The sequence below is a fragment of the Aedes aegypti genome, chromosome 2 (genome assembly GCF_002204515.2).
Source record: "Aedes aegypti strain LVP_AGWG chromosome 2, AaegL5.0 Primary Assembly, whole genome shotgun sequence".
NCBI lineage: Eukaryota > Metazoa > Arthropoda > Insecta > Diptera > Culicidae > Aedes > Aedes aegypti.
This window is the reverse complement of record NC_035108.1, coordinates 395,972,960-395,999,527: the sequence shown is the minus strand read 5'-3', so window position 1 is coordinate 395,999,527 and position 26,568 is coordinate 395,972,960. Positions and strand designations below refer to the sequence as shown.

The following is a 26,568-nucleotide window of genomic DNA, read 5'->3' as shown; positions in this document are numbered from 1 at the left end:
AGGTGTCCCACAGAATTTCAATAGGAATCTCTCATGATTCCCTCAAGATTCTCAAAGTATAACAACCATGTTTGCATAGTATTTCAATTGTAATTTCCCAAGGATGCTCATAGAACAACACGGGATTCCCATCTTCTTCTTCTTGGCATTAACGTCCCCACTGGGACAGAGCCGGCTACTCAGCGTAGTGTTCTAAGAGCACTTGCACAGTTATTAACTGAGAGCTTTCTTTGCCTTAGTTGCCATTTTCGCGTGGCAGGTACGATGATACTCTATGCCCAGGGAAGTCAAGGAAATTTCCATTAAGAAAAGATCCTGGACCGACCGGGAATCAAACCCAGACACCTTCAGCATGGCTTTGCTTTGTAGCTGCGGACTCTAACCATTCGGCTAAGGAAGCCCCTACGGAATTTCCATATCTTTCCAAAATCTTTCACAACTCCCGAACTATTTCGCACAAAGTTAACAGAGAATTCTCACTTGATTCTTCTAGGATTCTTACATGATTTCTCCTTCATAATTTCCACAGTATTCTCCTATGAGCTTTAATTGTTTTCTACATACAGTATCGGACATATAAAATGCACCAAAGTCGTTTTCCCATACAAAATGGTCAAGTTCAGATAGCTATATCTCCGCCGTTTCTAAACCGATTCTTTTCATTTTTTCTGTGATGAACTACAAATTTTCTCAATTTTCAAAAACTAATGTAAAAATTGTGTGAAAACTCTTGATTCAAAAGTTACAGATAGGTTGAATTTTGACATAAAAAATGCACCAAGACGCAAAGTGATGTGCAGAAAAACTACGTGTCGTAGCATCTTGGTGTCTTCAGCGCATTTGTTCCTTGAGTGATAAGGACCAAATGAGCTGAAGACACCGAAAGGATACGACGCATCGTTTGTCTGATACCTCATTTTTCGTCCTGGTGCATTTTTTATGTCAAATTTCAACCTATCTGTAAATTTTAATCCAATAACTTTTACACAACTTTATCAATAGTTATCGAAAAATGAGGTAATTTGTAGTTCGTCACAGGAAAATGGTTGAAAAACGGCGGAGATATAGCTCCCTGAAGTTGACCATTTTGTATGGGAAAACGGTCTTACAGGTTTCGTCCGAACTCACACCGGATGCTCTCAGAATTTCCTGACGAATCCCACAGAACATTCACAAGAATCCCAATGTTTTTAAACGATTTAGCTCAGGTATAAGAAAGCTGGCTCCAGAGGCACGTTCCCCGCCAATTGGAATTACAGCATCCACTCTGGAATACCAGAATCCTCACTGGAATCTCAGGATCCACACTGGAATCTCCGAATTCAGGAACCATTCCGTAATCCAAAGATCCATCCTGGAATCCAAGAATCCACACTGGAGACTCAAAATCTCCACTGGTAACTTAATATCCACACTGAAATCCAAGGATCAACACTGGAAATCCAGTACCCATACTTAAAGTCCAGGACCTATACTGGAATCCAAGAATTCATACCGCAATGCTAGTATCCACACTGGATTCCCGGGATTTAACTTGGAAATCAAGGATCCATGTTCCAATCCCAGGATCCACTTTGAAATTGCAAGATCCAGCCTGCCATTCCAAGATCCACACTGGAATTCTAAGGTGTACACTGGAATCTCAAAATCCTCACTAAAATATCAGCTTCCACACTGGAGTTCCACGACTCACGATACAATTCCAGGATCCAAACTGGAATACCAGGGTTCACACTGGAATACCAATATCCACACTGGAATCCAAACATCCACACTGACAAATAACGATCCACAGTACAGTCATAGGATTCACACTGAAATTCAATAATCCACACTGAAATCCCAATATCTAAACTAGAATCCTAGGACCCATACTGAAATCCTAGGATTCAGACTGAAACACTAAGATCCACGCTGGATTTCCGTCATCCACACTGAAATACCAGAATCCTTACTGGAATCCCTGAATCCATACTGGATTTCCAGGATCCATACTGAAATCCGAAGTTCCACTCTGGAATTCGAAGATCTACATTGGAATCCCAGAGTCCACACTGGAAACCCAGGATCCACACAAAAATTTCAGGAGTAACACCGAAATTTCAAGATCCACACCGGAACCCCAATATCCTTACTGAAATTTCAGGATCCACACTTAAAACCGAAATCCACTCTGAAATCTCAGGATGCACACTAGAATCCCAGAAGCCACACTGGAATCTCACGATCCATACTGGAATTTCAGGATCCACACTGGAATTCCAGGATTATAATTGGAAACCAGGATTCACAATGAAGTAACAGAATCTGCACTGGAGTTTCATAATACACAATTGATTCCCAGGATCGCCACTGGAATCCCAGTATTCACACTGTAACCTTAGTATCTTCATTAAAATCTCAGGATCCGTACCTAAGAGCTAGACTGGAATTCTAGGATCCACACTGGAATCCCAAGATCTGCGCTACAATCTTAAAATCCACACTGGAATACCAGGATCCATACACCAAGATTCACACTGAGACCCCGGTATCCGCACTAGAAATATTGGTTTTCTAGGATGTATACTGAAATTATAGGATCAACACAGGAATCCCATTATCCACACTGGAATCCCTGGATCCACACTGAAACCTAGGATTCACAGAATCTGCACTAGAATCCCTGGTTCCGCACTGGAATCTTAGAATCCACATTGAAATCCTTGTGTTCAATATTGAAATTCTAGGATTCACACTAGAATACCAGGATTCACAATGAAACACGAGGGTCCACACCGGAATCCCAGTATCCATACTGAAATATCAGGATCCATACTGGAATCCTAGAACCCACACTAAGATCCGATAATTCATACTGGAATTTCACGATCAACGCTACAATCTTAGAATCTATATTGGAATACCATGATCTATACTGTAACACCTCATTGGAAACCCAGCGCCAATACTTGAATACAAACATCTTCACTGGAATCCCAAAATCCACATTTGATTCCTGGGATCCTCACTGAAATCCTAGGATCCACACTTAAATATTAGTATCCACACTGAAATCCTAGCATCCACGCTGCAATTCCAGGATCCACACTGGAATACCAGGTTTTACACTGGAACACGAGGATTCACCCTGGAATTCAAGAATCCACACTGGAATACCAGGATCCACACGGGAATATAAAGATCCATTCTAGAAACCTAGAATCCCTAAGAAATCCGCTCAAAATCTGCGTAGCACATTGCTATCGCAGCATCCTCATTGAAATCCAACGAAATCCCAGAGTCTACACTGGATTACCATAATTTATATTGAAATCCAAAGATCCAAACTTTAATCCTAGAATTTACACTGTAATCAAAGAATCTGTGTCTACACTGTCCACAAAATTTACACTGCAATCAAAGAATCCACACTGAAATACCAGAATGTTCAGTCTCAGGATCCACACTTATATTACAATATCAACACTTTTAGTCTAAGATTTACACTGTTACTAAAGGATCCACACTGGAATACCAAGATTTATACTGTCATCAGGCGTTGCAGAATTCGCTCTCATTTGAGAATGAAGCACGATCAAAGCAAGCAAAGAAAAACATCCCATCTGTTGCGGTCCACGATCGTCATTGTATCGCAAGGTGTAACAAGTCTGATAAATGGAAGCAGCGAGCGAGAGCCCCATCGAGAGAGCGATGATAAAATCCATTTTTCTCGCTTGTTTACCGTTGGGGATAGGTGTTTTTCTTTACTGGCACGATAAACAATACACGAACTTCCAATAACAATAGTGCCCCCCAGGCTTGGAGCATGTTTAGAGGGGTTTTATCATGCACTACTATCCCCCCAATCTGATCAAACTTGTAGCAGTATACGATAAACAGTCTCTCATAATGTGCAGCATGTTATGATAGTTACAGAGAGCGATACGTGAGAGATTCTCTCAATTTTCTCAGGATTCAATCCCTGACTGTCATCTTCTCTTATAAGCAGGTGAAATCAACTCACCTGTAAAAAATCTGAACTGCTACGGCAAATGAAATGTAATATGTTGTTAACAAAATGTTAATAAAATCTTAGATTTGTTTTACCAAATTAGGATGATAGTGTTGTCTAATAACACAGAACACCTAGATATAAGAAATAATGAATGTAATGTTTGGAATGATACTAATAAAGAAATTAAAAAAAAAAAAAAAAATACTGTCATCTTGCGATCCATATCACAGTTCCAATATCCTCTCTAAAATCCGAATCACAGTTCCAGTATCCACTGGTATCCAAAGATCCCCAAACATAAGCTATACTACAATCCCAGGACCTTCACCCCAAGATCAATACTGTAATCCAGGATCTACACTAGAACCCTAGAATCCTCATTGGCATCTCAAGTTCCACACTGAAATTCTGTGATCCACATAACAATTCCAGGATCACTTCAGGACACTACATTCCCAAGATCCACATTATTTTATTTTATTTATTTATTTGGCTTTACATCAATTATCTTGATAAAGCCTCGCCAACAATATTTCGCCAATTCCCTCGGTTCATGGCCGCTTCTCTCCATCCTCGACTGTGACCCACGCTCTCCAGGTCCTGGTGTACCTGGTCCATCCACCTAGCTCGCTGCGCCCCACGCCTTCTTGTTCCGACCGGATTCGTGGCGAACACCATCTTTACAGGGTTGTTGTCCGGCATTCTTGCAACATGCCCTGCCCAGCGTATCCTTCCAGCTTTAGCTACCTTCACGATACTGGGTTCGCCGTAGAGTTGAGCGAGCTCGTGGTTCATCCTTCGCCGCCACACGCCGTTCTCCTGCACGCCGCCGAAGATCGTCCTTAGCACTCGGCGTTCGAAAACCCCAAGAGCTTGCAAGTCCTCCTCGAGCATAGTCCACGCCTCATGCCCATAGAGGACTACCGGTCTTATGAGCGTTTTGTACATCGTGCATTTGGTGCGGGGGTGAATCTTTCTTGACCGCAGTTTCTTCTGGAGCCCATAGTAGGCACGACTTCCGCTGATGATGCGCCTTCGTATTTCCCGACTAACATTGTTGTCAGCCGTCAACAAGGATCCAAGGTAGACGAACTCGTCCACCACCTCGAAGGTATCCCCGTCTATCGTAACACTGCTTCCTAGGCGGGCCCTGTCGCGCTCAGTTCCGCCAACCAGCATGTACTTTGTTTTCGACGCATTCACCATTAGCCCGACTCTTGTTGCTTCGCGTTTCAGGCGGGTGAACAAATCTGCCACCGTTTCAAATTTTCTCCCAATAATATCCATGTCGTCCGCGAAGCAAACAAATTGTCCGGATCTCGTGAAAATCGTGCCTCGACTGTTAAGTCCGGCTCTCCGCATGACACCTTCAAGCGCAATATTGAACAACAGGCACGAAAGTCCGTCGCCCTGTCGTAGTCCCCGCCGAGACTCGAACGAACTGGAGTGTTCGCCCGAGATCTTCACGCAGTTTTGCACACCGTCCATCGTTGCTCTGATCAATCTTGTGAGCTTCCCGGGAAAGCTGTTCTCGTCCATGATTTTCCATAGCTCAATGCGGTCGATACTATCGTATGCCGCCTTGAAATCGATGAACAAATGGTGCGTAGGGACCTGGTACTCACGGCATTTCTGGAGGATTTGCCGCACGGAAAAGATCTGGTCCGTTGTCGAGCGGCCGTCGATGAAACCTGCTTGATAACTTCCCACGAACTCGTTTGCTATAGGTGATAGACGACGGAAGAGAATCTGGGATAGCACTTTATAGGCGGCGTTTAGGATGGTGATTGCACGATAATTTTCACACTCCAGTTTGTCGCCCTTTTTGTAGATAGGGCATATAACGCCTTGCTTCCACTCCTCCGGTAGCTGTTCCGTTTCCCAGATTCTGACTATCAGCCGATGCAGACAAGCGGCCATCCTGTCCGGGCCCATCTTGATGAGTTCGGCTCCGATACCATCCTTGCCAGCGGCCTTGTTGTTCTTGAGCTGTTGAATGGCATCCTTAACTTCCCCCATCGTGGGAGATGGTTGATTTCCGCTATCCGCTGTGCTGACGTAGCCATCGCCTTCGCTGTCCTGACCTTCTGTGCCTGTGTTCTCTGCGCCATTCAGGTGTTCATCGTAGTGCTGCTTCCACCTTTCGATCACCTCGCGTCCGTCCGTCAAGATGCTCCCATCCTTATCCCGGCACATCTCAGCTCGCGGCACGAAGCCTTTGCGGGATGTGTTGAGCTTCTGATAGAACTTCCGCGTTTCTTGAGAACGGTACAGCAACTCCATCTCTTGGCATTCCACCTCTTCCAGGCGGCGCTTTTTGTCCCGGAATAGGCGGGTTTGCTGTTTCCGCTTCAGTCTGTATCGTTCCACGTTTTGCCGCGTACCATGCTGCAGCATTGCAGCCCGCGCTGCATTCTTCTCCTCTAAAACCTCCTGGCACTCCTCGTCGAACCAATCGTTTCTTGAGCTCCGTTCCACATATCCGACAACGCTTTCGGCAGCGTCGTTAATGGCTGCTTTGACTGTCCTCCAGCAGTCCTCAAGAGGGGCCCTATCGAGCTCGCCCTCATCCGGCAACGCTGCCTCAAGATGCTGCGCGTACGCATTGGCGACATCCGGTTGTTTTAGCCGCTCGAGATTGTACCGGGGCGGGCGTCGGTACCGTACATTGTTGATGACGGATAGTTTTGGGCGCAGTTTCACCATCACCAGGTAGTGGTCGGAGTCAATGTTGGCGCCACGATAGGTTCTGACGTCGGTTATGTCGGAGAAGTGCCGTCCATCGATCAAAACGTGGTCGATTTGCGATTCTGTCTGCTGAGGTGATCTCCAGGTGTACCGATACGGGAGGCTGTGCTGGAAATAGGTGCTACGAATGGCCATGTTCTTGGAGGCGGCAAAATCTATCAGTCGTAGGCCGTTCTCGTTCGTCAGCCGGTGGGCGCTGAACTTTCCAATCGTCGGTCTGAACTCCTCCTCCTGGCCAACCTGAGCGTTCAAATCTCCTATGATGATCTTGACGTCGTGGCTTGGGCAGCGGTCGTACTCGCGTTCGAGCTGCGCGTAAAATGCGTCCTTGTCATCATCAGTGCTTCCGGAGTGTGGGCTATGCACGTTGATTATGCTGAAGTTAAAGAATCGGCCTTTGATTCTTAACTTGCACATTCGTTCATTGATCGGCCACCACCCGATCACGCGCCTTTGCATATCACCCATCACTATGAAAGCTGTTCCCAGCTCGCGTGTGTTGCCGCAGCTCTGGTAGATGGTATGATTACCTCTAAACGTTCGCACCAATGCTCCTGTCCAGCACACCTCCTGCAGCGCTACGATGTCGAAACCGCGGGTCTTCAGTACATCGGAGAGTATGCGAGTACTTCCAATGAAGTTGAGAGATTTGCAGTTCCACGTACCGAGTTTCCAATCGCTAGTCCATTTTCGTCGCTGTGGTCTTTGCCGATTGTTCCGGTCCGTATTCTCTCGTTGACGTTCCTGTGCTGATGTGTTTTTACGGTTGGCTTGCAGGGCCTGACACCAACCCCCTAGATTTCCGGAGGACCATTCCCCCTAAATGTTCGGAGGGCCATAGTGCGCAGTTTAGCTTAGAGTCCTTCTCTGGCACTCGGACGATGTCCCAAGATCCACACTGGAATCAAATAATCCATTTTGAAATACCAGGATCTACACTAAAATGCTACGATCCACATTACATTCCTAGGATCCACACTTGAATCAAAGAATCCACACTGAAATACCAGGATCCACATCGGAAACCCAACATCCACTCTGGATTCCCAGGATCGACACTGAAATTTTGCGATCCACTACAATCCCAGGGTTCACACTGAAGTCCTACTATCCACACCACAATCCCAGGATCCACACTTGAAACGGTGTTAGGTCATTTAGCATAAAGTCGTTTGGTATAGAGCCGTTTGGCATACAGTCGTTTGGCATAATGGTCATTCGGTATGAAGTTTTTTGGCATGATAGTAATTTTGCATAAAGTCGTTTGACATAATGGTCGTTTGGCAAAATATTAGTTTGGCATAATGAGTTTGAAATCAAGAATATCTTAAAATGTCATTCATTTTTACGCTTCTATTGAATTCCTCTGACGACATCAGGCTTATTTTGTAGTTGATTGATACAAAAATGACACTTTATTCCACGAGCATATGTACCTGAATAAATTAAAGCAATTAGCAAAGTTATTGCCAATAGTGTTTTATTATTTATCCAGAAACTTATTTTCTTTCAAATATTAATTCTTCTTTTGAATTGAGCTATTGAAATAAATTTTTACACTGAAAATTTTGATAAATTTAGCAGAAATTTACCTTTCTTTCAAACATTGAATGTTCTTTTTTAATATGATGTAACCATTATTTTGAGGCTCAAATTGTGATTTTTTTTTGCTTTCCAAAATGACAGATAGGAACAACACCAATGTTAAAACTAAAACCCCTGTGGACGTCAAACATGATCAAAAGTGTCAAGGTTCATATGTGGATCCAATTTTGAAATTAAAGTCTAAATATGATATAGCCTTTATGCGGGAAAATGGCTAAAGTAATTGCAAGAACCCCTACTAATGCACCTTCGTGTTATTAAATAAAAACATGATTTCATTAAAAATTTTAGGACCCTATTCTCCCACGGGTGTCGAATAGACCATGGTTTAAGGGGGTTGGATACGAGTCAAGATTTTTGTGTCCCCTAATGTCCAATGAGAAGACATGAGTTTCTGAAAAAAAATTTTCCTTCGTTTTGCTTGTCCACCTCATTTCCCCCCTAGTTTCTCCCTCTAGTTTTTGTTTAATTATTACAGGTCACAGCTACATGTGTAGATTGATTGACAAACAGCATCATACCGCTACTTCGTGCAAAATATTATATTACAAACTCTTTAATCTCATCCTCATACAAATAAAATTGTTTTCCCTAACCTCGACCAAATCACGAGTTTTACGGTTACTAAAATCTAACATAGTACGTTATGAAGCAATGTACAATAGAAAAAACAAATCAGATGTTAAGTAAAAAAGTATCCACCGAACTCTTCTGGAACGAGGATGAACCTCAAGATAAAAATTGGTAAGGGAAAAATGAGACTTAAAAGTTGAGCAGTCAATATTAAATTTAAAACAACATTTTATTTCTGATACCGTAAATTGACATTTCTCAATAATCTTCCAACAAGGATTAGATGTTTCTGAGAAGAACCGTTTATTGAAACTTCAAGAGATCGTAAGGACCAGAAAATGTTGACCATATAGTGGAAATTTCGCAAATTTGTGTAACATTAAAGTTAAGGGGGCGATTAGTCTTGAAATTAACCTTCTGAATAATTTACTAGAAAAGTTTGTTCCATTCACTGGTAAACGATACAGACTTTTCATTCAAACCCATTTCTACTTTACTCTAGAACCGAAAACAGTGACCCCGATATCAGCATGCATATATTCCCGTGAACCGTCGATACTTACCCTACGCCTTCCTTCAGTATCACAGAAAACAGCGCCACGCCGACACCTTCGCCCGACATCGTAATCATCTCGACAAATTGTCTCCGCCGTTTGAAGTAGTGTCCCAGCATCACGGCTGCCGATTCACGAACCATGGCAGCCCCAACGCCGACTATCACTCCTGGATTCCATGTAGGGTGGTGGAGCAGCAGAGAAGGTTGTTTTCCGAGCCAGGTAGGTAATGATGGAGAAACATGCGAAGAAAGCAGAACACAAGAATACTTACTGTAAGAAATTGGCTTTGAACTATATATATCTAGGGTACGTGTACCAATTATGGAGGCAATTTGTCAACAGTATGAATGATAATCAATAACAAATAGTTTCATCACTTCTGTGAATATTAGCTGTTATACACTATTGCCAAAATAGGAACATCTACCCTACAAAAGAAACGCTTCGTTAAATATTGGCTGTTTTGGAGTCGTTGTCATCCTCGGGTAGGTATTCGCCCCACCGGAGACAGGGTTGAAGGACTAATCGTGTGAATGATTGATGGTTGTGTTTCAAGTTTTTCATTCTCCCAGTTCATGTTTTCCCAATGTCGGCAGCCCGAGAAAATTTATCAATTTTGAACAGATGTTTCGCATTTATTGCTTGAACCTGGTTCGTGCCAGAACACAGCATTGTTCCCCAAACCAAGACTCAGAAATGTAGAATTCGATGTAAGCTGGAAACTGATTTTTGTCTGGGAAAATTCATGGCTTGCAACATGCCATACGACAGAGCACAACTGGGTTAATCGTGTTATTATGGATATTGCGAGCAGCAATGATGACACAAGTGGCGTAAGTGTTCTTATAAAATAAAAATTGTTTTTCTTCTGAGTTGTACACATATAACAAAAAAAAAATCAAAAATGTTACGTTGAGATTTAAATTAACATCACCGAAGTAATGAACAACAACATTAGTTTATTAATTGCAAATGGAAATCAATATGGTGTTACTGTCATATATTTACCATAATTACTGGCCACGATAGCCACCAAAACAATGCAAAAGTGAGAAGTTGTTTATGAAAGTTATGGTCATTTACACATGGATTAAAATATGTTTAAAATATTCAATTAAATATTTATGGTTTAAAATTACGTATTGAAATTAAAATAGAATAATATGAACATTTGCATGGATTGCCAAACTTTTAATGGCATATTCTCAACCTCTTCTGTTCCATGAGACAGTTAAGCTTTTATGGCACAAGGTGCATGCAATAGATTCGGTACACTTGCTTTCGTTTATTGCCGGCTGTTCGGTCCTTGCTTTCTTGACCAGGCGGTAGATAGCTGAATATCAATTCTGGGATAATAAAACAAAACAAGGGTTACGAGAGCTGGAGCCTTCTCAGGTGGGAATCGACCTAGGTCACAGGCGGTGCAAGGGATAAACCGAAGGGTGGTGGGGATGTTTACTCTGGAAATATATATCTGCACAGTATATGGATTGGTTTTTGGACAAAATGTTGAAATACGAAAGGTCGAATGCCATAACTTTAAGCATGTTAAATTTTATTCTCACACCATGTAAAAATATAAATAAATTTGGAAAACAATTCCAAACGACTATTGAAAATTGACTGCTTTGAACGTTTTGTCCCTGCTATATATTAACATTCGACGTTTTTCTTCGAAATTTTATTTCTAAACCTCACGGATATACTTAAGTTTTTTTTAATTATGTTCTTCTTCAACAGACACTGCTAATTTCACGCCACAATACTTGGTTCGTGGCCGCATCTCTCCATCCTCGGTTCTGACCCACGCTTGCCAAATCGATACGCACTTGATCCGCCCACCTTGCTCGCTGCGCTCCACGCCTTCTTGTATCAACCGTATCCGACGCGAACACCATCTTTGCAGGGTTGCTGTCCGACATTCTTGCAACATGCCCTGCCCATCGTATCCTTCCAGCTTTGGCCACCTTCTGGATACTGGATTCGCCGTAGAGTTGGGCGAGCTCGTGGTTCATCCTTTGCCGCCACACACCATTTTCCTGCACACCGCCAAAGATCGTCCTAAGCACCCGACGTTCGAAGACTCCAAGTGCTTGCAGGTCCTCCTCGGGCATCGCCCACGTTTTATGCCCGTAGAGGACTACCGGCCTTATGAGCGTTTTGTACATGGTACATTTGGTGCGGACATGAATCTTTTTTGACCGCAGCTTCTTCTGGAGGCCATAGTAGACCCGACTTCCACTGATGATGCGCCTCCGTATTTCACGGCTAACGTTATTGTCAGCCGTCAGCAGGCATCCAAGGTAGACGAACTCGTCAACCATCTCGAACGTATCCCCGTCTATCGTAACACTGCTACCTAGGCAAGCCCTGTCGGGCTCGGCCCCACCAGCTATGTACATTGTTTTGGTCGCATTCACCACCAGTCCAACTTTTGCTGCCTCGCGTTTCAGGTGGTTGTACAGGTCTGCCACCTTTTCAAATGTTCGGCCGAAAATGTCCATATCATCCGCGAAGCAAACAAATTGATGGAATCTTGTAAAAATCGTACCCCGACGTTAAGCCCGGCTCTCTGAATAAGTACCACCTTCTAGCGCAATATTGAAGAACAGGCATGAAAGTCCATCACCTTGTCGTAGTCCATGGCGGGATCCAAACGAACTGGAATGTTCGCCTGAAACTTTCACACAATTTTGCACGCCTTCCATCGTCGCTCTTATCAGTCTCGTGAACTTCCCGGGAAAGCTGTTCTCGTCTATGATTTTCCATAGCTCTACGCGGTCGACACTATCGTATGCCGCCTTGAAATCGATGAAAAGGTGATGCGTAGGGACCTGGTATTCACGACATTTTTGGAGGATTTGCCGTACAGTAAAGATCTGGTCCATTGTCGATCGGCCGTCAACGAAGCCGGCTTGATAACTTCCCACGAACTCGTATAGCACAGGTAACAGATGACGGAAGATGATCTGGGATAATACTTTGTAGGCCGCATTTAGAATGGTGATCGCTCGTAAGTTCTCACAATCTAACTTATCGCCATTCTTGTAGATGGGGCATATAACCCCTTCCTTCCACTCCTCCGGTAGCTGTTCTGTTTCCCAGATTGTGCCTATCAGCCGGTGCAAACAAATGGCCAGCCTCTCCGAGCCCATCTTTATGAGTTCAGCTCCGATACCATCCTTACCAGCAGCTTTATTGTTCTTGAGCTGATGAATGACATCCTTAACCTCCCTCAAAGTTGGGGCTGGTTAGTTTCCATTATCCGCAGTACTAGCGAAGGCATTTCCTCCGTTGTCCCGTTCAGTGAACCAAAATGTACCGTCAAAAACTGTAGTGAGCGTGACAATCACACATAGACTACCATGACTTTCATGCAACAAAAACTTTCATGTGATACTAAAAATAAAAGTCATGCGCGACTGTGACTATTTTTTGGTCAGCAATAAATGTATCATGGTTGTAATGAATTACTGTAGTAGACGTTAATCTGTATTATCATAATGTGCCACTAACAATGTGCACCGTTTGAAATATGTTTTTCTTTTCATTCTTGTATCAATCAGCCGCACCAGCTTGAGGGCTGTCCATAACTCACGGGTTATTTTTCTATTTTAGACTCCTCTTCCTTCGTCGGTCGGTTTTTCGTCTATACAAAAAAAATGTGCCGATCGTGATCTTTGGTCAAACAAACTACCCCCGCCCTTCTCCCCCCATGGATGACCACGTTGTTTATGGACAGCACCTTGTGCGAGAACGGCTCGAAGCAGAAACCTACGAATAAAGAGGGTAGAAGCAAACCTAAAAAAACCCTGGTGCTCCGTTTGTGCCACTTTTTTGTTGCTTTCAATGAACGCCCTCTCCTCCAATGGACCAATGCACGAGTTCAGTCGTTGAAGTTTGAGCGTTACCATGGTAGCTAGTGAATACGGCACCGGCCAAATGTCAAATTAGTGAACTCGTGCAAAGGTCCATAGACCAATGCACGAGTTCACTAATTCAACGTTTGAGCGGTGCCGAATTCACTCGTTGCCATGGTCACGTAAAAAACACGGGGCCGCTCAAACGTCAAATAGTATACTCGTGCATTGGTCCATTGTGCAGCAGTGAAAACGAAGCTGTGTTGAAGTGGCAATTTGGATCAGAAGCGAACGAATGAAGAGTTGTCGCTACGATCGCAGCTGCGTCGTGATTGTTTTTTACATTCATTTCGTATTCCCGTCATCCACAACAGCATAGCGTTCATGGGAGGCTGAAAAGAATTGCACGCTACTCTTATCCATGTCAGGTAATACATTCATGGCTGCAGTAAGAATGTATCAGTAGCAACCTGAATGTCACAAATGAATGTTTTGAAACCTCTTGCATGTGAATGTAACAGCAATGCGACAATAGCATCAAAAATGTATTATACGCTTCACTGGTCCCGTTCTTCATTACCTGTGCTTTCAGTGCCATTCAGGTGTTCGTCGAAGTGCTGCTTTCACTTTTCGATCACCTCACGTTCGTCCGTCAAAATGCTCTCATCCTTATCCCTGCACATCTCGGCTCGCGGCCCGAAGCCGTTGCGAGATGCGTTGGGTTTCTGATAGAACTTACGTGTTTTTTGAGACCGGCACAGCTGTTCCATCTCCTCGCACTCCGTCTCCTCCAGGCGGCGTTTTTTCTCCCGAAAGAGGCGGGTCTGCCTACATTCCTCATCGAACCAATCGTTCCGTCGACTCCGTCCCACGTACCCGACGTTGCTCTCTGCTACATCGTTGATGGCTGCCTTCACTGTTCTCCAGCAGTCCTCATTCTTCATCCAGCTCACCTTCTTCCGGTAATGCTGCGCGTATGCCGCTACGGCATCCGGTTGCTTGAGCCTGTCTAGGTCATATCGGGGCGTCTGTCTGTACCGTTCGTTGTTAATGACGGAGAGTTTTGGGTGCAGGTCAGAGTCAATGTTAGCGCCACAACAGGTCCTGACGTCGATAATGTCGGAGAAGTGCCGTCCATCAATCAGAACGTGATCGATTTGTGATTTTGTCTGCTGTGGTGATCTTCAGGTGTATCGGTATGGCAGGCTGAGCTGGAAGTAGGTGCTACGAATGGCCATATTCTTGGAGGTGGCGAAATCAATTAGTCGTAAGCCGCGTTCGTCAGCCGGTGGGCGCTGAGCTTTCCAATCGTCAGTTTGAACTCCTTCTCCTGGCCAACCTGAGCGTTTAAATCTCCTATGATGATTTTGACATCATGGCTTGGGCAGCTGTCGTACTTGCGTTCGAGCTGCGCGTAAAAAGCGTCTTTATCATCATCAGTGCTTCCGGAGTGAGGGCTGTGCACGTTTATTATGCTGAAGTTGAAGAATCGGCCTTTGAGCCTCAACTTGCACATTCTCTTATTGATCGGCCACCACCCGATCACGCGCCTCTGCATATCACCAATCACTATAAAAGCTGCTCCCAGCTCGTGTCTGTTGCCGCAGCTCTGGTAGATGATATGGTTAACTCTAAACGTTCGCACTATTTATCCCTTCCAACACACTTGCTGCAACGCTGCGTTGTCGAATCCGCGGTCCTTCAGCACGTCGACGAGTATGCGAGGGCTTCCGAAGAAAAATGAGAGATTCACAGTTCCACGTACCAAGCTTCCAATTGCTAGTCCCTTTACGTCGCTGTGGTCTTCGCCGATTGTCCCGGTTCGTATTCTCTCGTTGATTATTCGTTGCTTGATGTTTTTACGGCTGGCATGCAGGGCCTGACACCAACACCCTAGATTTCCGGAGGACCATTCCCCCTAAATGTTCGGAAGTCCATAGTGCGCAGTTTAACTTAGTCCTTCTCTGTCACTCGGACGAAGATCAGCCGCCCCTGACATGGGGAACAGACTCGTAGCAGTACCATGTACCGCGAGAAGGTAGGGATAGGAGTTGCTTGGCAAGATGCTAAGGACCGCACAGAGGGGTCTATTTTATTGCTTTAGGTACGCGAGGTACCAATGGTACGCCATTTACCAACCAAAGCTATAATAGAACTTTCTTGAAAAAAATTCAAGTATCAAGTTTTGAAGTAAACGTTGAATAAATCGCTCGTTAAAAAAAAATATCCCTTGGCATAATTACTGAATAAATTTCTGAAGGAATCGCAAGATGAATTCTTTGAATGATTTCTAGATGAACCTCTAGAGGCACGTATGGAATAAAACCTAGAGAAGCAGAAAACCCTAAAGATACCCTGGAAAAGAAATCCCTGGAGTATTTTTGGAAATAGAAAGGCATTTTTTTTTCTCTTTTTTGAACTGCAAAGGTCAATTCCAGAAATAATTTTTTGAATGTTTCGTAAAAAATTGTCGCAAGAATTCACGAAGGAATAACAATAACAATCCACTAATGATGATTCCAAAAAAATTAATATGCATTATTCCCGAAAAAAAAACTAAAGCAATTCCACATTCGTTGAACAATTCGCAGTGGAGTACTTAAAAATCTTTGAATTCCTAGAGAATGCGTCTGAGGAATTCCACAAAATATTTTTAGAGCAATTCATGCAGAAACCGTTGAAAGAATTGATAAAAAAGTACCGGAGCAAGCATTTTCTGGAAAAAGTTTCGGAGAAATTCATAGAAGAATGCTTGGTATAGCTTCTGCAGAAATTCCTCTACAAATACTTACATTTTTTTTTTTGGAGCAAACGATTAAGGAAATCTTGGGAAAACCGCTGGAAAAACAACCTTAAGAATTTCCTCAAGGAATCTCAGAAGAATTTAATCTTTGAAAAAAATGCTGGTGGAATCCATGGAATCATTTCTGAATAAATCCACATGTACAGACAATTAATTCCTGAAGAAACTCTAGAAAGTATTCTCATAAGATTTCTCATTTTCGATGGAATCCGTAGAAGAATTCATGATTCACTTGATAGTTTCCTAAAGAAATATTTGACGCATTTATGTATGATTTTTTGTAGAAGTGCCAATGTGACAGGGTATTTCTTAAATATTTCAGAATTTTTTTGAGCTGGAATATTTATCGCCGAAAAACTCCAAAACCTGCGGCGTAACGTTGATCAGCGTATGTCTCAATCGGCGTCGACATCCTTCCTCAAAACAAAAAATACTCATATTGCATGATTTTAGAAGCTACACCATCAAGAAACAGTTTTGAATTTTGGCCCGCCATCTTGAATTTTCAAATCATCATGTTTGGCCTCTAGACCCCTTACCAAAAATATTGCATGTTTCTGCCATTTTGAATTTTTAAATATTAATTTTCGGCCTTTAGACTTCTTCCCCATTCCAAAAATACTTGTTGATCTTGTATTCTGAAACCGCACTCATATAAAAAAAATTAAGACCACTAAAAATCACCGAAACACAACCATGTTTGGTGCACACGAATCTCTGATCTGGTTTCGGTTTTCGTTTATCGGTAAACAAAAATCCAAGCTCAAAACAGGAGTGGCATGTAAACGGAACGTGATTTGGTCCTGAGAACACAACCAGTATCAAAACTAAACACGGTGTGCAGCAGTTGAGAGCATGTGTTGAATATTTTCGAATTGCACCGGTATGGCATGGTGGATGTCTCTAAACACTCTTTTTTCTAATTTATGTTTAATGGGCAAAAAACCTTTTTCAGCTACAGTGGCCCAATTTCATATTCGTACAGGATACTGATTCCACATCAAGTTAGTAAAAAATTATTAAATGAAGTATTGAGCTACAAATACTTTATCCACATTGAAGGTAATAGGTGTCATCTATTGTTTGCCAATCACAATATGTTTCCATTTACATTCATCTTTGGATTAATAGAAAAGTATTGAATTGATGTCTAAAATTCACCCAATTCCATATTCGTACACCTACCAAAATTCAAACGCACAACGTTCAAAACTAAATTTAGAAGCTCTATTTGATTACTGAAGTGCTTTATTATGATGTTCAGATGTAGTGAAATACATTTGGACAATTTATTAGTGGACATATATAAATTTAGGTAAAATTATGAGAAATGCCAGTTTTCCAATGATTTTTACTATAAAATCCAATATTTCGAACAATTACGTTTATTTTTGTCATTGGATCCAATCTATAGATTATACTCGTAAGCTCTGATAGAAATTTAGTTGAAATATATACACTTTACAGAAATCATAAACAGTTTTTATCCCTTTTGAGTTCAGAAAATAGTTGTGCCATAAGTTCAAAACTCTTCTAAAATGATATTTTTAATCAATGTAAACCAAATTTTCATTCTAAACAACAGGTAAGTGTTAATTTCGAATTTGTCTGTAAAAATAATTTGAACTACGAACTTCGTTTTACAATAAAGTACCCTAAACTACGCTGTACATACCTCCACATAATTGATGTCATCGTAATATTCAATTATCTTTGAAATAATATTTAAATTATATTCAAAATAGCACCCTATTTTGCAATTTATTGATATTATAAGAAAAATACAAAATAACTTGAATGAGCAGAAAGCATTGATACACTTTTTAATAGAATATATCCTGTTGTTTTCATCATTTTAAAAACACGTTTGTGTTGCGGTTATGGCAATAATATTTATTCTATAAATCTCTATAATCATGTTTGGTAGTAAAATGTAAATTAAAAATGATAATTACGCAATGTTTTGATAGGAACATTAACTATGGATTATGTATATACATTTAGGAGCCAAACATAAAGAAATTGACTAAAATTTTTGGTTTTGGATTTGTTATAAATATTATATTACCTAAGATTCAATAGTATAATTTGTCGATATCCACTCTTAGCTACTCTAAAACTGATTATAATTTTTTGAAACTTGTGCAATATTCGCAATTATCATTCTTAAGGAAGTGATGATGAAAAAATGGAATTTATTGTTCGACTTACCGAATATTTTAGCAAAAAAGATGGGAAAACTGGTATTTTTCTTAAATTTACTTAAGTTTCAAATATATCCGTTTATAAATTTTCCAAATGTATTCTACTGCATCTGAACAACACAACGAAGAGCTTATGTAGTCATCTAGTCCATTAAAAATTAGTTTTGAATGCTGTGTATCTCTTTTTTGTTAGGTGTACGAATATGGAATTGGGTTAATTATAGACACAATCTCAATACTTTTCCATTATTCCAAAGATTTAAGCAGATGAATACAGTTTGTCATTGCCAAACAATAGATGACACCTATAACCTTCATTATTGATAAAGTATATGGAAGTCCATGCACCATTTAATAGTTTTATACCAACTTGATATGAAAACAGTGCCCCGTACGAAAATGAAATTGAGCCACTGTAAATATGATATAATAGTGTCGCAGATACCTATGTATTTTGCGTTAAATACTCCTTATTCTTCTTCTTCTTTTTCTTCTTCTTGGTATTACGTCTTCACTGGGATATGGGCACTTCCACAGTTATCAACAGGGGGTATTATCTTTGCCAAATTTTTCGCATTCATATATCTTGTGGCAAACTACGATGATACTCTGTGCTAAGGGAAGTCAAGGAAAATTCCATTACGAAAAGATCCTGGACTGACCGGGAATCGAACCCAGACACTTTCAGCATGGCTTTGCTTTGTAGCCGCGGACTCTAACCACTCGGATAAAGAAGGCCGTTAATATACTACTCCCCGTCCCAAAAATAGTACATGATGACGATGTGTTACAGTCATGGTAATTTGACGGTACATGGTTTACTGATTACCATGAATCAATATATTCCAATGGTTCACCAGCGGAACCAGTGATACTTTACACCCCTGTCTGTATACGCCTTTGTAGCTGTGGTTATCTTCGAGTGAAATTGTCCGGTAGTTTTTGTCACAGATCCTGCCTCAAAACATAAGCTGTTGGATGAACCATAGACATCTGATGAAGAAGGGGAATAGATTATCTGCTGGGAGAATGGAAGCTTGCCGAGGAAATGATTCAATTTCAGCTGACCTGACAATCTGTCCTGTGGCCATGTTTGCGAGTGGTAAGTTCCCAGAACCATAAATTTGACTTTACGTGTCTCACAGAGATTTATTACATTCCGTTTCAGGCCTGATGAAAGTTTAATTGAGGTTTTTATTTGGAAAAGGCAATTCAAATGGACTTAAAGCAATGGCATTCAGATGTGTGTACATCAAAATAAGAAATCAAATTCTCAGCCAGTAGGTTCCCTGATGACATGAATGTGATTCATCAATTTATCAATTTATTTCATGAGATTGTGTTTCATTCGAATGCAAAATTTCGCTAAGCAGCTTACGTGTTTGACTTCTTTTCTGTCGTTATGTTCGTCAAACAAAACATACCTTCCAAGGAAACTCGAATCATTCCTCATTGTTCATTGTATGCCAATGAGACGGCTTTTCTGAGCTCTTCTTGGAAACAGCGAGAGACATTTTCGTACATTCTTCTTCTTTATGGCGTTACGTCCCAACTGGGACAAAGCCTGCTTCTCAGATTAGTGGTCTTATGAGCACTTCCACAGTTATTAACTAAGAGCTTTCTTCGCCGATTGACCATTTTTGCATATGTATATCGTGTGGCTGGTACGAAGATACTCTATGCCCTGGGAATCGAGAAAATTTCCCTTACGAAAAAGATCCTCGACCAGCGGGATTCGAACCCACGACCCTCAGCATGGTCATGCTGAATAGCTGCGCGCTTACCGCTACGGCTATCTGGGCCCCTACATTTTCGTACATATGTAGATGTAATAATAATAGAGAAGCTCGTGGTTTCGAGATACCTTATCTAATCCTTGATTTTCTTACATAGAGCTAATACGCTTGTAGTCTAGCAGAACATCCTTTTGTCACATGAATAACAATATTTTGGAAGATTGTATAATATAGATATAATCCTATTACCGCTCACATTTTTGTGCTGGCTTTGACTTGCCTTATACGGCGATACCTCTTTAGAAGCGTGTCTTTGGAGTTCGTAACAATAATAAGTGGCCGGGTAATCCACTAAGTGGAATGTAGTTGAATTGAAGCGTGCTTCCTTTTTCTGAGTGAATTGTATCAATAACAACCATACGTGTTTAAACTGAAATGAAATACATCATAACTCACATAATAAGTGTACATACTGAAACTTGTTTGCTATGGTTTACCACATCCTTTCAGTAAAAGAACTAAATCAAAGAATCAAAAATTCAGAATCATTAATATGTGTTTGACTTTTACGGACGACTGGCGACGTCTCGTAGGTCGTTGCCGTGTAATATTTTATCCTTGTTGACGATGGAGGTGGGGGTGCGCCATCGTAGAAAACATGCTTTTACAGATGCTTCATTCTGAGAAATGATGGAGATTGTGGTAATTTGACAAGAGATAGAGAGATAGGGTGATGTGCTAGTATCCATCGTATTAAGCATTGATCAGTGAGAGCTGCAATTTTCCCAATTCATCATACTATTGCAGTGAATGATGCTGATACAAACCGATGCCAAACAATTCTTTCTCAAAACGGCTTTAGCATTGTACAATAACATTTTGATAAATCTTGATCTGTTTTTGGAAATAATGCAAAGAAAATGCATCTTATCGTATTCTCAATCCGTCGTATCGTTTTCAACTCCGTCGCAATCAGTTTCCAGATTCGTCCCACAACTCACGGCTCACTGTGATGTATTGAGTGGTTAAAACACAATATATCAACGCTATAATAAAATGTTTTATATAGATCAACGGGCATCTCCCTCCATTCCTTCAGCATGATGGAATATACTAATTTCCTTTAAAATTCATTGTTCGTCATCAAAATTCAGCCCAAACATATGAACACAATTCCTTTTGACCGTACAATTATGGCATTTACTCACAGTACAGCGAAAACGACACAATCAAAGGAAACGTATTTTTACGTCGAGCGTCGCGCACACATTGATACGCACAAGCTTTTTTTTCTCAGTACGACGGATTGAACTTTGTTTACATTCTCAATTATACGCGGCGGTTGAGGAAATTTCGTAAAGTTTGGTGATTAATTGAAGTTTTACGGCGTGTGATTGGAATGAAATCCTTCAGTGAAGAAGTACGAAGGTTTTCCATAGTGAAAATAAGTGCCCGGCGAAGTAAGTCACCCACGGGGGCGGGAAGAAACTTGTGCTCGAAAGTGATGTGACTGATGTCGATCGCTAAATATTTCTCTCAAATCGTGTTCGTCCATGCGATTTCGGTGAAAAAGTGAAAAGTGGATAATTGAACTGAAGTTATTTATCGAAATACAGTAGTTGCATTGCATTTTTGGTGTACAAGTGGACGAATCATAAAAGCTTTCACAAAATTACATTCGGGAAATGAATATATGTTGCAGGTAAGTTGGAATACCCGCCGTAGTGGAACTTTTTAAGTTTGATACGACGAATAGTAGCTCTTACGACGAAGTAGAACGAAACCCTACGGTAAAAACGTTTTTCATTGTCCGACCGGTGTCGTTGTGTACGCTGTTGAACAGTGTGATAACAAGTTTTGAATATTTGTGTTCTTTAAGAAGATGACTTACAAAATTTTTACAAGACTTAAGCAAAAAGTGTTAGTATGGAGTGTATGCTTTAATGCAGCATCATAGAATTCATATAACCAGAGTTTCTACAGAGTTTTTTCAAGGTTGGCCCCAATGAAATTTCCGAAGTATTCCTCACTAGGAATTCTACAGAGCGTTAATGAATATCTAAAATTGTGATATCCCAAGCAGCACATTTTGTTACAAGTAGTTTACAGCAACGGCTACTTAACATATTCAATAGTTACAATATGATACATTTGCAACACGGAAAAATACTGCTATGTAACCGAAAAAGCGCAAAAAGTCGAGCCTTATGTAACTTGTCTGTTCGTTACATAAAAAGTTTACAAGCGACTGCTATGTAATTTGCTGATTGCGCGTGACAAAATAAATGAAACGGCGTTGAAGTTGTTGTTACTTTCTGACAGTTATGGAACCGAACAACCATTTTAGAATTGAATGTCAATAAAAGTAATACGTATGATTTTCGAACGCGTAATTATTTACTAGTACCTAATAGGTTTTTACATGCCGATTTGAATTTGTGGTGAAATCAATGATTTTACTTGCTCAAAATTAACGCGCCCATAAAATAGATAATAATTTTATATTGAATAACACATCATACCTGGATTGATGAGATATTATTCCATTAGAACTGACACAAAAAATGGAAATTGACACTGTTACTCAAATCAGCAGTGTTTTTGATTTTAATTTAATTGTTTGTGAAGATTGTGATTCTAAAATCACGTTGTTTCGTGTCCCGCAGTTGGATTTTCTGGGTTGCCTATCATAAATCGCCATTTAATTTCACCATGCTGCAAAAACACTTCCGACTAACTGTTTGAGGACAGCCAATCTAAAATGATGAAAACTATCAAAAAGCTGTTAGAGAGGCTGCAAATTGTAAATTCAACAAATTTAATCAATCACTGGAAAAATATCTATGAATACAATAACTAGTCATAAAATAGTAAAGTTCTTATATCAAAATTCACAATACGTATGAAAATTTTTGACATGTAGTGTTGGCCACTGTCAGCAAGTTACTCGTTTGTTACACAATAGTTACCCAGAAATCTTATGTTATTTTGAAACTGCTGTGTAACTATACTGAAACTGCCTATAAATTACACTGCCGTCAATAGGGGAAGGGGTATTAAAATGAACACCTAAACGATATCGTCTTGTTTTTAATGGGAAAAACGATGAATTCGCGATAAATCATCAAATAATATGCAAAAATCCCCTAAGCCATTTGACTGGAACCTTACAAAAGTATGAAAATTAAATGCTCCGTCCAAGAAAGCACATGATTTGTGACGTGCTCAAATGGCTCAAATAGCTCGAAAGAAGGCAAATTCAAGCGTGTGCTATAATAAGGGCGCAAGTCGCATGATCAATTTCTCTTTATCGATCCTCTCTTTTGTTAATAAATGTGACAAGATGCAGTTTTGTTAACAATTTTTCACTACAAGACGCTAGGAAGCAATGCAATCTTGCATCCTGAGGTGAAACAACGAATAGAATTTAGAAATTGATCAATTTGTGCCAATACTAGGGACTGAGGGTAATATGCCCATGATAAGGAAAATAGCGATTTAGATGTGAAAAACATGCTTTTTTTATTATAATCGGATATACAAATATGTTCTCTATCAAATAGCAGAAACAACATCCATTCATTTGAGTATTTCTAGGGTTAATAAATCATTTAAAAAAATGTGTCCTTATGGGTCATTCATAAACCACGTAGTCATTTATTGGGGGAGGGGAGAGATTCTGCCCAATGACCACGGTCCATACAAATTGTAAATTTTGTGTATGGACAAATGACTACTAGGGGGAAGGTGGGTCTAAAATTGGGAAAAAACTATAAGGGTACATCCCTATGGGGTTGTACGAACTGGTGACGTAGGACCACGATGGTTAATTTAAATGAATTTGATGTCGTTCTTGTTGCTCGTTTTGACTTCATACTGTTTTCAGTGCTCGAAACTTTCGTAAATATTTATGCATTTAACGATTTGCAGCCAAGTGTACGTTTAATCATGTCCCAAATATACTTTATCTTTATTCGATGAATTCGTCATATTTATCTATGAAAATGTGAAATTTCACTTCAGGTTGTATGATCATTTGGAATTATATTAGTAACCTCCTATGAAATATATGGTAGCATTGGAAAGAACAGTAGTGATTGAGGCTTGTTCAGTATGCTGAAGCAAAATCTAAGTAATTCTAATTAAAGAATATTTACAGCAATGTGTATAGGATGTTATTCGAGGATTCTAATGAAAGCTTCAGTCATCACTTTGTTGATCTTATGGTTTGAGGGAAATATTATACATTGCTTGGCAATGTGATAAATAAAGTCGGAAATATTACTCTGTTAACTCCCTTACACACATTTGGTGGCCCTGAAAAGAGCCAAAGGCTTTGTTATCTCGGATGCTGTCATAGATGAATTGCACTACAGGATGTTATCAGTTGATTGCCATGGTTAAACAAAGAATCCCCAACCAGTTGAATGTTTCGTGGTGTGGATGGCACACATCGGCAACAGCTATTAGATCACACGGCTGAAGTCGAAATCTGAAAACGTAGCCTAAGTTTGAAATCTTGAGGTATACCACAAGCCGGACGCTCGATTTGTCTAATAAAAGTAGTAATGATGCCTAACGGGCTTGATTCTTGACTACACCACAGATGAGTTTATCACGAGCCGAAATCTCATAAACCAGATGCTGATCAACAGCTCAGCAGGCTTCTGGCTACGAGGAGCTTCTCGCTAAGCAGGTTCGGGGAGCTCTTACCAGCTCGAAAGCGAAAATGGAATGAAACCGAATCCGGCGAAGGAAGCATGCTTTAAACCCTTAGATTAGCAGATTATGCTCCTCCCATTCGTGCTCTTCTCTTCTAGTCGACCAATCTGGAAAATGGGTATGTGCCAATAATGTGTTGGGCTTAGAATTACATTAAATCAATAAATTTCTTTAGTATGAAGGTGAATTTCTGATTAATGGGTGCCAAAATGATGAAAATTGTTCAATCAGAATTTCTCTTGAAAACCATTCTAAGTATGTCACAATTTTGTTACATGTGATAATCTTCATAATCGAAGTGTTCTCATAAAATATGGCAAATCAAAGACACTGTTGGAAATGCCACTCTAGTTTACAATCGTTGTGAAATGTTATCGTCGACGGCACAGCAGCAGCGTTCAAGAATAGTCTCAAATTGTCGTGCTATCAATTATTCATGACAAATTTAATGTTGTACGAAGCTGTGAGATTGATTGAGGAATATAAGATGTAATAAGGTCGGGAATATTATTCTTTCAACTCTTTTCCACAAATTTGATGGCCCTGACAAGGGCCGATGGCTTTCTTAGCCTCGATGCGGTCACAGATAAATAGCACTGCGGGATTGATCAGTTGATTGCCATGGTCCGTGGATGGCGCACAACAGCAACGGGTAGTTGATCACCGGGCACAAGGCAAAATCTGGAAACGATTCTCACTCTTGAAACCTTGAGCGATTTCATAAGTCCGACGCTTGATTCGCTGCTCTTTTCTCTTCGGACCAGCTTCTGGAATTTAGCTCCTAATGGGGGTTGCTTCTTGACCACCGATCACCAGACGCTGGATCGCTAGCTTGAAGGACGACACTGCACAGGATCGGAGGAGCTCTTGCCAGCTCGGAAGTCGAAACGGAATGAAACCGAATCCAAAGAAGGAAGCATGCTATATACCCTTAGATTAGCAGATTATGCTCCTCCCATTCGTGCTCTTCTCTTTCTAGCCGACCAATCTGTAAAATGGGTATGTGCCAATAATGAGTTGGACTTAGAATTACTTGATAATTGCGAAAAATGATAATGCGTGAGAAATTGGTCGAACATGAATGAAAGGGTTGACATTTACTAAATATTCAATAGTTCGCTATTGATAATCAATAATTTTCTTTAATATGAAGGTAAATTTCTGATCCATGGTGCCAAAATAATGAGAATTGTTCAATGGGAATTTCTTTTCAAAAGCATTCTAAACATGTCGCAATTTTGTTACATGTGATCATTTTCGTAATCGAAGTGTTCTCATAAAATATTGCATATCAAAGACACTGTCGGAAATTCCTATCTAGTTTACAATCGTTGTGAAATGTTGAGCACTCACCCCGACGGCACTACAGCAGCGTCCACGAATAGTCAATTATTCATAACAAATTAAATTTTGTATGAAGCTGCGAGATTGATTGAGAAGTATAAGATCTAATAAGGTCTGAAATATTATTCCTTCAACTCTTTTCCACAAATTTGATGGTCCTGAAAAGGTCCGATGGCAGATAAATAGCACTGCGGGAAGTTATCACTTGCTGGCCTTGGTCAAACGGGAAATCCTCAACGCCAACAGCAACAGCAACGGGTAGTGGATCCCCGGGCACAAGTCGAAATCTGGAAACGATGCTCACTCTTGGAATCTCGAGCGATTCCGACGCTCGATTAGCAGCAACTCCTCGGATCAGCAACTCTGGGGGCTTCTGGTAATTGGCTCCTAACGGGCTTGCTTCTTGACCGCCGATGCTG

The 26,568-nt window shown here is 40.8% G+C and overlaps 1 protein-coding gene across 2 annotated transcripts in view; it reads right to left on the bottom strand.

Annotated features, from left to right (window-relative positions):
• The window catches only part of LOC5575506 (monocarboxylate transporter 8), a 163,957-nt gene that overhangs the window by 42,248 nt on the left and 95,141 nt on the right, over window positions 1-26,568 (bottom strand). For both annotated transcript variants that reach the window (XM_021847031.1, XM_021847032.1), the window contains exon 7: window positions 9,487-9,646. In XM_021847031.1, the coding sequence (XP_021702723.1) occupies window positions 9,487-9,646 (160 nt within the window). The remainder of the gene's footprint in view (window positions 1-9,486; window positions 9,647-26,568) is intronic.